The 16,159-nt window shown below is 38.6% G+C and overlaps 3 protein-coding genes across 3 annotated transcripts; 2 read left to right on the forward strand and 1 right to left on the reverse strand.

Annotated features, from left to right (window-relative positions):
* Positions 1–3: 3 nt before the first annotated feature.
* Positions 4–663, forward strand: LOC118974804 (olfactory receptor 140-like; the record flags this gene model as incomplete). Its single annotated transcript, XM_037028398.1, has 1 exon — positions 4–663. A coding segment is annotated over one exon (660 nt), but the record flags the coding sequence as incomplete, so codon positions are not given.
* An 8,719-nt stretch (positions 664–9,382) lies between these two features.
* LOC118974812 (olfactory receptor 4C15-like) lies at positions 9,383–10,357 on the forward strand. The gene has a single exon (XM_037028404.1). The coding sequence runs from the start codon at positions 9,383–9,385 to the stop codon at positions 10,355–10,357; it is 975 nt and encodes a 324-aa protein (XP_036884299.1).
* Positions 10,358–12,960: 2,603 nt separating this feature from the next.
* LOC118974805 (heat shock factor protein 2-like) lies at positions 12,961–14,512 on the reverse strand. Its single transcript, XM_037028399.1, is given in 2 exon segments — positions 12,961–14,061; positions 14,063–14,512. Coding segments are annotated over 2 exon segments (1,551 nt in total).
* Positions 14,513–16,159: the final 1,647 nt, after the last annotated feature.

Raw genomic sequence — 16,159 nt, forward strand, 5'->3', positions numbered from 1 at the left:
ACCCCCAAAATGATCATGGACCTCTTGTACCAGAGAAGAATCATCTCTTTGGCCAGATGCCTGAGCCGGCTGTTTGTGGAGCACTTCCCGGGAGGCTCAGAGATCATCCTTCTCATTGTCATGGCCTATGACCACTACGTGGCCATCTGCAAGGCCCATCACTATGTGACCATCATGAGGCAGGGGCTTTGCCGCCTCCTGGTGCTGGTGGTCTGGATTGGAGGAGTATTGCATGCCACTGTACAGATTCTATTCATGGTCAACTTGCCCTTCTGTGGTCCCAATGTCATAGACCACTTCATGTGTGATCTCTTCCCACTGCTGAAACTTGCCTGCAGAGACACCTATAGGCTCGGAATGGTAGTGGCAGCCAATAGTGGGGCCATGTGCTTGCTTATTTTTTCTATGCTGCTCACCTCCTACAAAATCATCCTGAGCTCCCTGAAATCCCATGGCTCTGAAGGACAGCGCAAAGCCCTGTCTACATGTGGCTCCCACTTTATTGTAGTTGTACCCTTTTTTGTGCCTTGCATATTCACCTACATGTGTCCTGTGGTCACCTTCCCTGTGGACAAGTTGGTGACTGTGTTCTTTGCAATCCTAACTCCCATGTTTAATCCTGTCATTTACACGGTGAGACACAAAGGTGAAAATTGCCATTAAGAGTTTGTTGAAGAAGAGAGTAGCTTAGCCTGTTCAAATGCCGAGAACATGATGATGTATATAAACAGGGAGGATTATATCTATTGCACACTTTGAAGGAAAATTAACAGATTGTGCACATCAAGGTAGGGAATAAAGAGATCCAGAAACTGAAGCTTACTGAGCACTTACTAATGGCTCAGCTTTTCACTAGGTGCTTTTGATACCTTTTTTTAAACTTTGTTTTTATTGTTTACAGTATTGTAATTGTCCCCATTTCCCCCCTTGCTGCCTGCACCTATTCCTCACCCTCCTTCCCTCAGACCATAAACACTGAAAGAATATATGCACCCTGTGGTCATAGCAGCGATATTTACAATAGCCAAGATCTGAAAACAGCCCGAATGCCCATCAGTAGAGAGTGGATTGGAAAGCTGTGGTACATTTACACAATAGAATACTACTTCCCATTAAAAGGAAGGGAGCCTATCTTTTGCGACAGCATGAATAGTCCTAGAGATTTTTCTGCTCCTATGCTTTTGATAACTTTTACTGTACTTTTCCACAGCCTTGAAGTTCATGTGCACACATCCAGGGTATGCAATAGAAAACTCAATGACAAATCCCTAGTGTGAGGATACTAGGACAGGTATCCAATGTTTTGGTGTCTCTGGGCCAAAGAAGGGAAGAAGAGTTGTCTTGGGCAAAACATTAAATACATTGTGACACGTAATCACAAAAAGATCTCATAATGTTTTAGGTAAATTTATGATTTTGTGTTGGGCTGCATTTACACCTATCCTGAGCCTTGTAGGCCACAGGTTGGACACCACAGCCAGAGTAAATTTTTCTTCAGAGTCTCATTGCTATGTTTTGAAATTCTTCATACATGTTACGTGGATGAAATTGGCTATTCCATAGGACTTGGATATTAGGATTCTTTTATTTTTGCTTAGCTTGTGGTAAAGCAAAAAAAAAAGAGGATAAAAATTCTTAGAATATATGGGGAGATGTATATTTGGGGAATTGGAGAACCCCTGCTGAGGTTTTTCCTTTTGGGCACTATGTACATACCAAAGTAGAAAGAAAGACCCCAACAGAAGGAAGAAATAATAATTTATGGCCCATCTGTGTTTTTTTCTTGGCACAAAAAAAAACCCATAAAATTATAAGTTACTCAAGTTACTCTTAATTTGGTCTTATTTTCTTAACAACCTTATGGCTCACATTTTTTCTTGTATAAAAGGAACATTTTTTTTCTTCCTTTCAAAGAGTTGAGGAGCTATTTGAAGCAACAAAGGTGAACATTCTTTTATCTAATCTCAACAAAAAATGCATATGCTTAGGTTCCACAGTTGTTTCTTTGGATGTGTGGTACATATATTTACATGAAATAAATGCTTTATTATTGACCAGAGATATTTAGGTGAGTTAGGTGACTTATCCATGTTCTAAGTTGGCAATATCCATATTACTATCCTCATTTTAGAGAGAAGCAAACTGAAGCCAAGGGAGGTTTGCTCATTTACTTGCCTCAGTTCACATAGCTAAGAGTTTCAGGTACAAAACTTGAATTCAAGTGATCCAAAATTCAGTCTTACCATCTTTTAACAAAATGCACTTGCTCATTTATGTTTATAGATAATACTAGCAACAGGCTTACTGATTTACAATATCCTTCAAGGGAGTTTACGTCAAATTTTTAATAAACTTATCTCACATATAGCTCTATATCTCAACAACAATGACCCTCTGTGTACATGGAAAATACCAGGGCATTCTACATTACCACATAACACTTTAATAAGAGAAACTTCTCACTATGGCCTTCTGCCTGATGTTAATTTTTACAAATAAACCTTTCTTAAACTCACTGGTCATCTGGGGGTATCTCTTCCATAATTTGACCATAAAGTAATGTCGGAGCATAATACATCCATTCTTTGGGGTAACTGTGTGTTCTAGTTTATGCATGGGTATTAAACTCATAAGAAATAAAATATTTTCCTACAAAGTCTAGGTCTGGAAGAGATAAAACCAACACTTAATCTATTAAAAATGGTCAAGTTTGCAGCAGCCGGTGAGAAACAATATGACGGAATCTGGACTAAATGATATGTGTTAAGGAGATGAGAGTAAGCAAGGGGTAAGGAGAAGAAGAGGTCTGAGTAAACGTTCTTTCCACTCTAAGATGGGGGGCGGTGAAGAGGAAAACTACGGTCAGTGATAGAGTCTGATGGGCCATCCTGACTACTCAGTGGAGGAGTGAGGAGACTGGTGAGGCACTAGTTATAAAGGGTCAACAGCAAAGTTGGAAGGGGCAAGAACTGGAGGAGGAAATATAAGGTGGTCTGACCTTCTCGGTGGAGTTTTGCTGGTATGGGAATAGTTCTGAAGGATGTTAAGATGTCCCTTTGCACTCACCATCAAGATTTTTTCATGAGGATCAACTGTCATCCCATTATTCTTGATACTTAAAACAGCGTGTCAAAGGAAGTAAAAAAACAAACATTTACTCCAAAATTAGTAAGTTAAATGTTGTTTGAATCTATTGTGTAAGGGTACTTTAGTTTAATTTGGACTTCCAATTCAGTGAAAATGTTAAGTGAAGGGAATAAGCTACTAGTGTTCAAGGCCAACTCTGAAACAGTTTGTTATTCATGTATTTTAACTCTCTGCATGTAGAGATAAGTTTCATTTAATCTTTACTCAATTTTTTTATAGAAAGAAGTGAGACTCAATCAGCTAAGCAATAAACGCAAGACTTTTAGATTCCACCTGCTGTAGTCTTCCCATTTCACAATTCACCTCACTGGCATGGTGTGAAAACATTCAAACACCGAACTGTTTACTAGTCACATTTTCTAGATTGTCCTTATAGCTTTCTCTTCTTACTTTGGGGATCATGTTCTTCTTTGACCTTTTTTAGCTCCCTTGATTTCCAATTTCCAAACCCTGACAGTATCTCAGAGGCAATTCTAGAGGTTCTTGATCCCTCAGGGAAACCTCTTTCAATTCCAATTGAAATGAAGGCAGAAAGTTTGTTTCTTTATTGATTGTTTCCCCCTAGACCATGTTGAAGATCCTGCTTGAGGCAGCGGAGAACATTCTCTAGTTTGTCTGCCAGAGATGGTCTTCCTCTCTCTCAGATGTAAAAGTAAGACTTGGAAAAGACCTTCACATTTTTCCAGCCACTGAGTTGATTTTTATTTATAGAGAATAGAAATGGCCATCACCAGCATTTTCAAGGAACTCCCACACGGTGAGATGCATCATGCACAGTTTTTCCTTTTTAGAGAAAATCCGAAGTTGTGATGCTGTACTTAAAAAGTAGGGTGTCATGGTCCAGGTATGAGGCTTAATGCAATGTGTGAGTCTATCTTTTGACTATGCACACTTGGACCAGTTACATAACCTTTCTGGCTCTCAGAATCTTTCTTTTTTTTTCGGGATTATATTACCAAGTTCAAAGGGTTTAGAAACTGATAATATATGTGGAGTGAAGAGGAGACTGCTTGACCCATAATATTGCCCATGCTCAATAAAGAGCAGCTGTTAGACTGCAAACTGGTTTTGGAGGGGTAGGAGGTCCTATTGATTCAAGTCTAATGAAACCAGATCTGTGTTCAGTTTTTCACCTTTAGGTTAAATCCAAAAACCTTAGGAATGGAACAAGTGCATATTTCTGTCTCGGCTTTCTAACAGCACTTAATATATTCTATCTAATTGTATTCTCAATTAACATTAATGTGAGGATGAATATCCTGATGTAGTTTTGAACATTCCCATCCTTATGTTTTAGATTAAAAAGTGGAATTTTCAGAAGACATATGAGGAATAGTGTTGTAGGAGAATGATAATTCAACTGGCATTTACCATTCATATTTATTGATATAATATTGCTCTAATATTTCCATACTAAATGCCCAGCAAAGTCCCATAGCAGTTCATTAAGGGTAGGAAAGAGTTTCTCCCTCAAGTCACAGAGAGGAACCTTCTAATTTTAAATAGGTTCACTTAAGTTTCCCCAAGTGCATTTGATGTCATACGCAGCCTCAGATTTCTGCTTCAGAACTGATCAGGAATAGTTACATGGCTGAACTGAAGATGCTTTAGTGCTAGTGGTGGTGGCTTTGCCTCTTGCTTCAAATGAACGAAATCGCTGGGTCAATAGAAAGAAAGAAGGTTCAGGCATCCATCAGGCAGGACATAGGTGGACATAGAGAAAGGTTATTTTTTTTCAAATTCGAGGAGCAGTATGGGTGAACCAGTTGAGACATTTACGGACATCAGCAGAGGATTATGGAGAGGAGAGAAAGGGCTCGGAAATCTGAAGAGAACATTTCTTAAATACTCAAAAAGGAACAAAATTATCTAGATAGAGAATAAATATTCAGTGCTAAACCAAAGACTGCACTGGATTTAAGGATCCTAACTAGAAGAGTAGTTTGAATATGGTTTTTAATCTATCCCTTTGATTTTTAATAATTATATTTACTAGAAACATATGTGCAAATATGACTGATATGATGTATTAGTACATATAAATGCATCTATAATTCTATGCTTGAAATATAATTACAAATTACTACTTATGACATTACTACTAATTTTTCATTAGGTTCAAATATTATATGCACTTTAAAGTTGAGACAGGAATTTCTAATGTTTTTGGAACAACTGATGCTAGCACCAGGTGGCTGAGAAAATGAGTGAGAAAGAAACAGTGGGCCCTGGGGTGCTGGCAGGCGAAATTCCAAAGGCCATGAACCCTACAGGGTGGCCTAAAATCCACAGTCCATGGCAGGGAGATGTACTGGGCAATCTGGTGCAGCTCCAATATATGAAAATTCATGGCTATGAAGAAAGGAAACACCTTGGAATCTTCTAGGAAAAATGTGAACAAAATCAGCTGCTTCCTATAGGAGTTCATGACCTTCAAATTGATTTCAAAGTGAGTATGGAGATTGGGAAGGGCTGGGCCAATGATATGGATATCATAAAAGATTTACACTAGTTTATGATTTTTAGTCTAAGATTCTATGTATGTTAGCATATTAGTTTGACTTATGAAAATTAAGTACACTGGATATAGTAAAATTATAGTCAGAACCCATCTCCTTTGTTTTTAACTGTTCAGATAGAGGATAATATGGTGTTGTGGATTTTAAAGTTGATTGTTTTTGGTTTGGGGAATCGTGCTCAACCCACAGAGCTACACCAGTCAGGGCTTAGGCTTGATTCTTAAGGTTAACTCTACATACTGAAAGTAAGTCTATCTCTGTTCTAGAACATAAAATTATATTAGAATGTCTGTGCAAAGAAACAGAATTATTACAAGGTTTTTTTCTCACTTAACATATTGTACACATGCCTCACCGTCTATGTCCTCATATTATTTAGTATTCACAGCATCTTAATTTGTAGTACTCCGATTTGCATAAACATCTTCCTATTTTGAACATTTTATATGTTTATATAAAGTGTTACTGTTATGAAAAACATGCATCATCTTCCATGAGACAACTTACACTGCCACATTTCACCTTTAGAAAAATTTTTAGGATTGGATTCCAAAAAAAGGAATAGTAACATGTTTACAATCCTGAAAATATCTGTTAAAATATTTCTGAAAGGATTACATGAAATCAAGTAGTTTGATTGCAATTTTAGAATTAATATAGTTTCCCCCCTTTCTATTGAATTGAAAGGGGTGACACAGGCTAACAAAATCATACAACTTTCAAGCTCACAATTCAACAACACATCATGTGTACATTGAATTGTGTGTTCGGCACCCCAAGTCTAGTTTGTGTCTTTCACCATTGATCCCGCAATATCCTCCTCCTCCATGGCCCCCACTTTCCCTCTACCTGACAATCACCACATTATTGTGTGTGACCATGAGCGTTTTGTCTTTTCTTTTTCCTGTTTGCTCAGTCTCCTCACTTCTCCCACCTAGCAGCCCTCACCCGCAACAGTTGACAGCCTGTTCTCTCTATCTATGTGAGTCTGTCTCTATTTTGTTTGTTCGTTCATTTTGCTTATTAGATTCTACATGTGAGTGGAATCATATGGTACTTGTCTTTCTCTGAGTGTCTTACTTCACTCAGAGTAATGCTCTTCAGGTCCATCCATACTGTTGCAAAGGGTAAGCTTTTCTACTCTTTTATATCCCCACAGCATTCCATTATGTAAATGTACCTTTAGTGAGGGTGAAGATGTGGAGGAAAAAGAACCCTGGTGCACTGTTGGTGGGAATGCAGATTGGTGCAACCACTGTGGAAAGCAGAATGGAGATACTTCAAAAATTAATAATGGCAATTGCCTTATGACTCGTTGATTCTACTCCTGGGAATTCATCTGAATAAACCCAAAACACTAATTTGAAAGAATATATGCTCACTATGTTCATTGCTGACAGGCTGGTAACTGCTGGATCCTACATTGGTATCATTTACTTTTTAATAAATGGTTGTTGACTGATCCAATGACCTTATAGTGCTTGCTTTATACTCTTGTTTCCTGGGTGGAAATTTGTAGCTGAATATGATGTTCACAGTGCAGCTTTGTCTAAGAATGGCTATACAAACCTTGGGAATGTAGTTGAAATGGTTATTTTAAAGTAAGCATAAAGACAGATATTACCATAAACAATTATGTCTTTATTATAAATTGTCTTTCGTTAGCTCTGAATGGTTTTCACAAAGATCAGGTTATTTTTAATTCTCACAGTAAGCCTAATTATTAATTTATATACCAATTTAACAAACAGATTATATGTATATGTACACACACATTTAGGACATAAATTTCTGTTGTATGTGTTGGTGAGGACACAACCATTCTTGAAAACTGTTGTGTAGCTATGGAAAATAGTCAATAGCTGGAGTACTTATCTGGATAACTCATGGGTAATGTGGCTGTCCTGCTAAGTGAGGGAATAGTTACTACAATTTTCCATGGCACTTACGGTACCCAAATTTTACACTTTGCCAATTAAACACTCACGTTAATCCTGTGGGATGAGCAGGTAGGTTATACACGAACATACTTAGTTTGCAATAAAGTCATATAAATGACAAGTGGTAGAATATCAGATTGGGCCATATAGTATAAATAATTACTAAATATGTAAATAAGTCTCAAGACTCTAGCTATTCTCAACATATTGTTTCTATTCCTTACCTTTGTGGTTGTTGCCAATTTGTATGTGTAGTAATTGGACTATTACTTTATGAATCCACATCACTTGCTCTGTGTCATCCTTCAAGGATGAGCAAAGGACTCAGAAGACTTTGATTTCCAGAGGTGCATGAAGAGAGCAGAAGGGCCAGCTCTGCTCCTTTGTCTCTTGATGCATTAGGAATACTTAAGTGTTGTAGCTGGGAGTCTGTTTAAGTTCCAGACCCAGTATGTGACTTGATATTTTCTCTTTCAGCATGGATTTACTTCCAGGAAAATAGCGACAATAAGATCTAACTTGGACTGTTCCTAGGACTATTTCTTCAACAGCTACTTTCTTTACATTAGTTCACTTGGTCGTGCTTACAATACTCGTAAGTAGGTAGGTATCATTATTTTTAATAAACACTCATTCTTATTTTAAATAATGAATGAAGAAAGAACCCAAGTCAGCATGTGCATACTTGTTACATGTTTGCATAGAGCTAGGCACCTTTTCATAGAGCTCTCTTCTTGTATAGGGAATGAATGAATTCATCTTTTTCATTTTGTTTTTTAATGGATTTATTGGGGTGACATTGGTTAACAAAATTACATAGAGATTAAGTGTACAATTCTATAGTACATCACCTGTACATTGTATTGTGTGTTCACCATCTGAAGTCAAGCCTCCTTCTACCACCAATTATTCACCCTTTAACCTCTTCTACATAGAGGTGGGCACAACCCCTGTGCCCACCTCTCCTTCCCTCTGGTAATCACCACACTATTGTCTATGCCCATGAGTTGTTTTTATTAATTTTTTCACATTTCCACCCATCCCCTAACCACCTTCCCTGTGATAGCTGTCAGTCTGCTTTCTGTATTCATCTTAAAGTCTCAATTCAGTTCATAGGTAACAAATTTGGATGAGTAGCAATGAATTTTAAATGACTCTTATATAGGATACATGGTCAACAGCTGAGAAGAGGGAAATGGAAGGTTAGGGGGAACACAGGGTGTGGCATGGGATGGGAGTAATAGATTTAAAACTGTACTTGAAAAAAATTAAATAAATTTAAAGAAATAAATGACTCTTAAACTAGGGGTTATTTCTTCTTCTCTTTGTAGATAAGGTCCTCTCATGATCCGTGATGGCATTTGAGTCACCCCATTCCCATTCCATACTGATTGCAGTAATGACCAGTAAAGTATAAGTTCTCTGTCCTCAATGTGGATGTGACTTCAGAATCCTCCTCAATAATTCACTCCTGGAAAAGTGATATGCTTTTGCAGTGGAGATGGAAACTCTGTCTCTTCCCTACTGCATATGAATACTTTTCCTACATATAAGCTCTGGCCACTTTAAAGTATTGAATAATTTATCTTCTCCTGACTTTTGCCAGGCCTCCCAGTAAAGCCTTCAACAAATTTCTAATTTTCTGTTCTCCTTTACAACAGAAACATGTAATCAGCTTTTCACATGGGTGCACCAACTGGTCAATGACTGTGATAAAATGGTATCACAAACTGGTCCCAGATGATTTTTTCTTTTTCTCATAATTGCAGATTTTATATGCTTACTCTGGTGGCATTTAGCTTTTTCTTGGAAATCATGCAAAACCACAGCTTTGTGACTGAGTTCATCTTCTTGGTGCTTTCACAGAATCCAAACGTGCAGAAAATAATATCTGTTATACTTTTGTTGAGCTACATGGCAATTCTTGGGGGCAACTTGCTAATTGTGTTGACTATCAGCAGCAGCCCAGCACTCCTGGGCTCCCCCATGTACTTCTTCTTGGCTTTATTTTCCCTCCTGGATGCCAGCTTCTCCACTGTGATTGCCCCGAAGATGATTGTAGACTCTCTGATTAAGAGGAAGACCATCTCCTTTGAAGGCTGCATGACGCAGATCTTTGCTGAACACTTCTTTGCTGGAGTGGAGGTGATTGTCCTCACAGTCATGGCCTATGATCGCTATGTGGCCATCTGCAAGCCCTTGCATTACTCTTCTATCATGAACTGGAGGCTCTGTGGCATTATGATGGGAGTGGCCTGGACAGGGGGCTTCCTGCATTCCACAATACAAATTCTCTTTGTTTTACAGCTGCCCTTCTGTGGCCCCAATGTCATCGCTCATTTTGTATGTGACTTGTACCCTTTACTAGAGCTAGCCTGCACTGACACTCATGTCTTTGGGCTTTTGGTGGTGGCCAACAGTGGGTTAATGTGCATCATAATCTTCTCTTTGTTGCTTGCCTCCTATGGTATCATCTTGTTTTCTCTGAGAACCTACAGTACTGAAGGGCAGTGGAAGGCTCTCTCCACTTGTGGATCTCACATTGATGTTGTGGTTTTGTTCTTTGTCCCCTGCATAGTCACATATGCCCGACCTCTATCCACTTTCCCCTTTGACAAAATGGTGACAATATTTTACACCACCCTAACATCCTTGCTCAATCCTTTGATTTACACCATCAGGAATAAGGAAGTGAAAAATGCCATGAGGAATGTGTGGAGAACAATAATGGTAGTTGATAATGAAAAATGAGACTGATTTTATGGAGTCTACCCTCAGTGTGTGTTCTAAGACATGATGGAACTGCAGAACTTAGTTCCTGCAATGCAGAGTTATAGAGTCAAGGTTCCCTACGTTTTTCTTGGCTTTAGCACTCTCAAAAGCATATCTGCTCCCTGAGAGGCAAATAAATAATAGATTGCTTTGAGGTCAGATTGGTAGTAGTTTCTGTCTTGTGGGACCCCTCACTTGAAGGCATTTACAATGAGAATAGGATAGGGCTGTTCTTTTTTCACACCTGGCTTTTCAAGGTTGTCAAGAACCCTTACTCATGACTGTATCCTCTTTCTGGCTTTGGAGCAGTGATATTGCAGTAGGTCATGGAGACAAAAGTTGAATTCTGTAATGAAATCTTGCATCAAACTATTCTCCCTAATATTTTTTCTTTTGCTCCGTCCCGTCTCTCTTTCTGCATGCTATCATCTGCCTATTCTTTCCTTGGGTGAGTTCACTTTCAATCTCCTGTCTTGCACTCATTTCACTCATTCTCTACTCCTGGCTCTTCTACACTCTTATTTATTTAGGTATCTAGTTTCTACTTTGATATTTTCTTCACCATGCAGCATACAGAACTTGATTCTGGAGTTAGAGGCAAAAATTAAGGTATCAATTCATATCTTTCTTGCATGATTTTCTCAGGATTTCTCTTTTCTAGGATCTACATGATTCTAGAAAATTTGTATGAAGTCTACATGAAATGGGTTTAAAGTTTTATTTGACATGGATGGTGAATGCTAGAGAGGGAGGTTATCTAGTAATACCCCACTCTAATTTTAACCTAACTGGACTTGGAAAAACTTCCTTCCTTCCTTCCTTCCTTCCTTCCTTCCTTCCTTCCTTCCTTCCTTCTTTCCTTCCTTCCTTCCTTCCTTTCTTCCTTTATTATTTGTCTATTTTTTCATTGTTCAAGTACGGTTGTCTCCATTTCCCCCCACCACTTTCCCTCACCCCAGCCATCCCCACTCCCCACCCTTGATCATGCCCCTTTTTGGTTTTGTCCTTGTGTCCTTTGTTTGTTCTTGATAACCTGGCCCCCTTCCCCCTATTACCCATTCCTACCTTTCTTGTCATTACTGTCAGTTTGTTCTCAATCAATGTCTCTGGTTATATTTTTCTTGCTTTTTTTTTTTTTTGGTTAGGTTCCCCAGTAAATGAATGTGTTAAAAAACTGATACATTTTCATGATGAAATACTATGTAGCAGAAGGAAATAAAAGAGTCTGATCATTTGTGACATCATGGATGGAACTGGAGAGTATTATGCTAAGTGAAATAATCCAGGCAGTGAAAGTGAAATACCACATGATTTTACCTCTAAGTGGAAGACGTCTCTGTATGTCAGGTCAAAGTTTCCACATTGAAAGGACCTGGTAAATGGGCACACTTACCTTGTAAAAGAATGTGCAGGTCAAATAAAATAACAATAGTGAAAATTGTTTGAATAATAAGATTATACAACAAGAATAATATATAATCTGTGATTGTGCTATACAGTTAAAATAACACACAGTAATATAGGCAAATAGGTGATAGAGGCATTTGTCTATCTGGGAGAAAAAAGGAGACTTGTGTTATCAAATATATTTGAACTGGCTTAAAGTTTGAACTGGTAAAAGCAAGAATTAAAGAAGGGGAAATTACATTCTCCACTGCTGTGATGTAGCCCACGATCAGGGAGTTAGGAAAGTGCAGGAGTATTAGGAAACATGAGTGAGTTCAGTGATAAACCCCCCAAAAGGGTTCTGATGCAATGTGTACGTCTTGTCAGGACTAAGTTCATGTCTTATATCCCCCAAACGTCTCTTTGCTTAATGGAAATAAAAGAAAGTAGAATTATATGACCTGGCTTTTTTTTTTGCAACATTCATTACATTTATTTTACTGAATATGGTTAAAAAAAAACAAACCAAAAAACTTGTACTTAAAACTAGCCCAACTAGGTGGACTGGGCCGACGCCATCCCCACCCCCTTCTATGTAGACATAACTGGAACCATATCAGACAGCAAGCACTCATGTATGCATACTTTGCCTTTCCTGTTGAACATGAATGAATGGACTTCTCTGGACCAGGAGAGACAAATGAAGTTTTACAATATACAGGCACTTTATGCTCCCAATTTTTAGAAATAAGCCAACTGAAAAATATTTAGTAAAAGTAATTGAAACAGAGAAAGTTTTAGTAGTTCTAACATTAATTTTAGTGAGTGCACTCAATATAGACAGACAGCATCAAACAAGTAAAACAAACAAAAGTTTAACAACTGGGGTTAATGGGCATATATATAAAAATAATTCAAATGTTCTACAACTGGAGAAAAACGCCCATCTGAATACAAGTTAAAGATATGCCAATAATGTGCATTAAATCTTGTGTACCTACATAGCTGAGTAACATCTGAAAGCTTTGCAAGAGTGTGTGGTTAGTGAGAAAAGCAAAAGTTGCCTTTGATTACACAGTATCCAATTAAACAACAAAAGAAAGTGATTTACAAAAAAAAGGTACCAAATAATACTTTAAAATAAATAGTTCGTCATTTTGATGAATATGTACATGTAGAGTCCACTTCTTGGACACTTAGCGATCTAAAAGTGGCATATCACTATCAAGAGGTGCAGGAGCAAGTTCACGTAAATAGAACAGAGTGGCTTCACTAGCTTCGGCTTCTGCCAATGGTTCCAGACCAACAAGCTTACTTTGGGTTGGTTCTGGGCCCAGGCTGCTATCCAGAAGCTCATCAACTTCTGTGTGTTTCTCTACAGTGGACATAACTTCTGATGATGCTGTGCTTCCCTGTTCAACAGTAGAAGCAGGGTTCCCATCCAGGAATGCAAGAAGTGGAAAGGCTGTGTACTGGATAAGCTGTTTATCTGTTCTGGGTTTAGATTTTCTTCCCTCTTCTGAGACTGGCTGAACTACATTGTTCTTGGTAGCTTCTAATCCTTTATTCTCAGAATCAACCAGGAGATCTGGGTCTACGCTAAACTGTCTTCCCGACAGCATGGCCTGGAAGTCCTCTAAGCTGCAATCAACACTGTCAAGATAAGCCAACAGCTCAACCTTTCCAAAAAGATTGATGTTATCATTTAAAATGGAATCCATCATGGTCACAGGATCTTCTGCGGTCAGACTGGATGAGCCATTGAGCTGGACGGCACTGGACCTGAGAGGGCTAGTGCCATCACTGCCAGAACGTAGGGTCTCTCTAGCTGGTTCATTCTGATCTCTGCTCTGAATGACGGGTGCATACTCATCTTCATTGTCATCTTCAACAGTGGCAATATCAGGGTACTGGCTACAGTTGGAGGGATCAGATATGACATCCTCATTAGTTTCTGGAGTAACAGGGATATTTTCATCTGCATTATCATCAGTAATATCATAAATAATGATATCATCTGAAATCCGCTCCCTTGATTTTAAACCTTCAGTCCTACTATATGGAACTTTATGATGGTAATTATCAGCTGGTTCTTTCACTATGTGCTGAAACAGATTCTTCGTTTGGGCTCCATTAGTGTTTAGAAGCAGAGGCCTTTTATGTTTTAAACTCACAAGTTGGTTATTCTGAACCAATGTAACAATAAACTGGACAATCTTTTGAATAACTTGTTGCTGTTGTGCATGTTTTGCTCGTAATTCTGACACCTCTTTCCAAAGGGACTCATTCTCACTTTTTTAATTTAGAAAGCCCGGATTCAATAGTTTCTTGTTTTATTTGAACCTTCTGAGCACTACTTACATTTTTTGTTAAATCTTCCTGACGAATTCTATTTTCTTCTGGTTTTGAAGATGAAACTTTCCTTTTAATATTCTCCAAAAAGTCATCCTGGCCTTGTTTGAAGTAAGGATGCTGAAATTCAACAAGACCATCTCCTTCCTGTTTTACAATTCCAGAGTCAATATGCACTACTTTACGGAAACCATACACATTCAGTTGCCTCACAAAGCTTGCCATGCCATTGTGCTTGAAGTATTTTGGAAGAATTTCCTTTGCAAATCTTTGTTCATCCAAAACTAGAAAACTCTGACCATTCTCGCTCCAGGTGATAAACTCGTTGGTGTGGGTTTCCTCCACAAGCGTCCACAGCTTGCTGAGGAAAGCTGGCACGATCGAACTCTGCTTCATTGTCAAGGAGGCACAGGGATTCCAAGTTCTACACCAGAACGCAGCAGTGGCCTGGGCGGCGACGGCAGCTGCTCAACGAGAACGCCCACACCTATGACCTGGCTTTCATGGATGTCCTACATCTCTCCATAATTTTATCTCTTACAACTTTTTGATCAATGACAGCGGTGTTTAGGGAGATCATCTCTATGTTTGATCTCCGTTATTGATCAAAGTAATATTTATCGTCTTCTTGATTCTTTACCTTACAACACTATCGGGGAACTTTCTCATTGTAGTGAGTATTAAAACAACAAGACCCTAGCGAATCCCATGTACTTCTTTCTGTTTTACCTGTCCTTTGCTGATGTCTGCCTTTGTACAACCAGAGCCCCAAGATTGATTGTGAATGCCATTTCTCAGAATAAGACAACTTTCTACAATGAGTACATGTCTCAAGTGTTCACAGTCCACATCTTTGGCTGCATCGACATCTTTATGCTCATCCTCATGGTCTTTCAGTGCTACACCGCCATTTGTAAGCCCTTGCAATACCCAATCATCATGAGCCAGAGAGTGTGTGGTGTTGAGTAATATTTGAGAAAAAATATTCACATATGAACAACAAATCTGAATGCATGACTGATTTGTAAACATAAACATCATGCTGATTGGATGTGACAGTAACCTATGCTGTCATTTCCCTGATGGGCAGAAATGTCAGAAATGACCCTGAAATGGCATTGAGCTTTTCATCCTTTCAAATGCTGAAGTTTAGGGTGATAAATTATTTTGTCTGAATATTAAGACTGAAGCTGAACTTCACAGAATATTCTTAAAAAATCTACAAGGTATTCATATTTGATAAACAGTTGTTCACACACTGAAATAGTGACCTTAAATGTCATGTATATAAACAATGGTGCTGTGCTGGTGCTCTGAATGACAGGAACGTGGGGAGAGGGATGTCAGGAAGGTATTTTGTGTAAAGACAGAGAGTTGACATGAACTTAATGGCGGGGAGAAAGTAAAGAGGGCTCAGACATAGTTCATGCCAGGGTAAAGCATTGGACCCAGAGATGCCATTCAAGGTGGCTGAGGAGGTACCTTCAGACAATTCACTATGTTGGGGGAATTGTGTCTGCAAGTAGGAGCCATTTTCAGTAGTTCAATAGTAAAATTCATCACCAAAGCTTCTTGCCAAAAAATCTTGGGTTGCTATGAGAAGATATCACTGAAGAGTTGATAAAAAAAGGTGCCCATTAGTGTTGAAGTAGTTTTGGCATGAAGAATTCTAAATAATTAAACCATTGCATCAGCCTTGGAGACCATGAGTCCATGTCAGAAGGAGATAGTGACCGCAGTTGGCCTTGTAAGAAAGGGAATCTACTTTTCCTTCTCTGGTTTGTGAGCCAAAGACTTGGCTGGGATCCAGGTATCTGTAACTAAGGCTGGTCTTAACAATACATCACCATCATTGTCTCAGTATAGTTCATGACCCCAAGGAGTAACACCTCAGAGAGACACTTGGCATACATGTGTAAAAGTCTAAATATACATCAGCTAACATGTCATGTTGGATTTTGAAAAAATTGAAGGCTTATTTTTAGAGCATTTTTATGTTTAGCAGCAATGTTGAATGGAAGGTGCAGAGAATTTCCATATACC

Source organism: Sturnira hondurensis, unplaced genomic scaffold, assembly GCF_014824575.4.
Source record: "Sturnira hondurensis isolate 20B ecotype Veracruz unplaced genomic scaffold, ASM1482457v3 Scaffold0019860, whole genome shotgun sequence".
NCBI classification, from domain to species: Eukaryota; Metazoa; Chordata; class Mammalia; order Chiroptera; family Phyllostomidae; genus Sturnira; species Sturnira hondurensis.

What these genes read in the sequence shown, in the direction of transcription:
- LOC118974812 (XM_037028404.1), top strand. Translation starts at nt 9,383, where the DNA reads ATGCTTACTCTGGTGGCATTTAGCTTTTTCTTGGAAATCATGCAAAAC.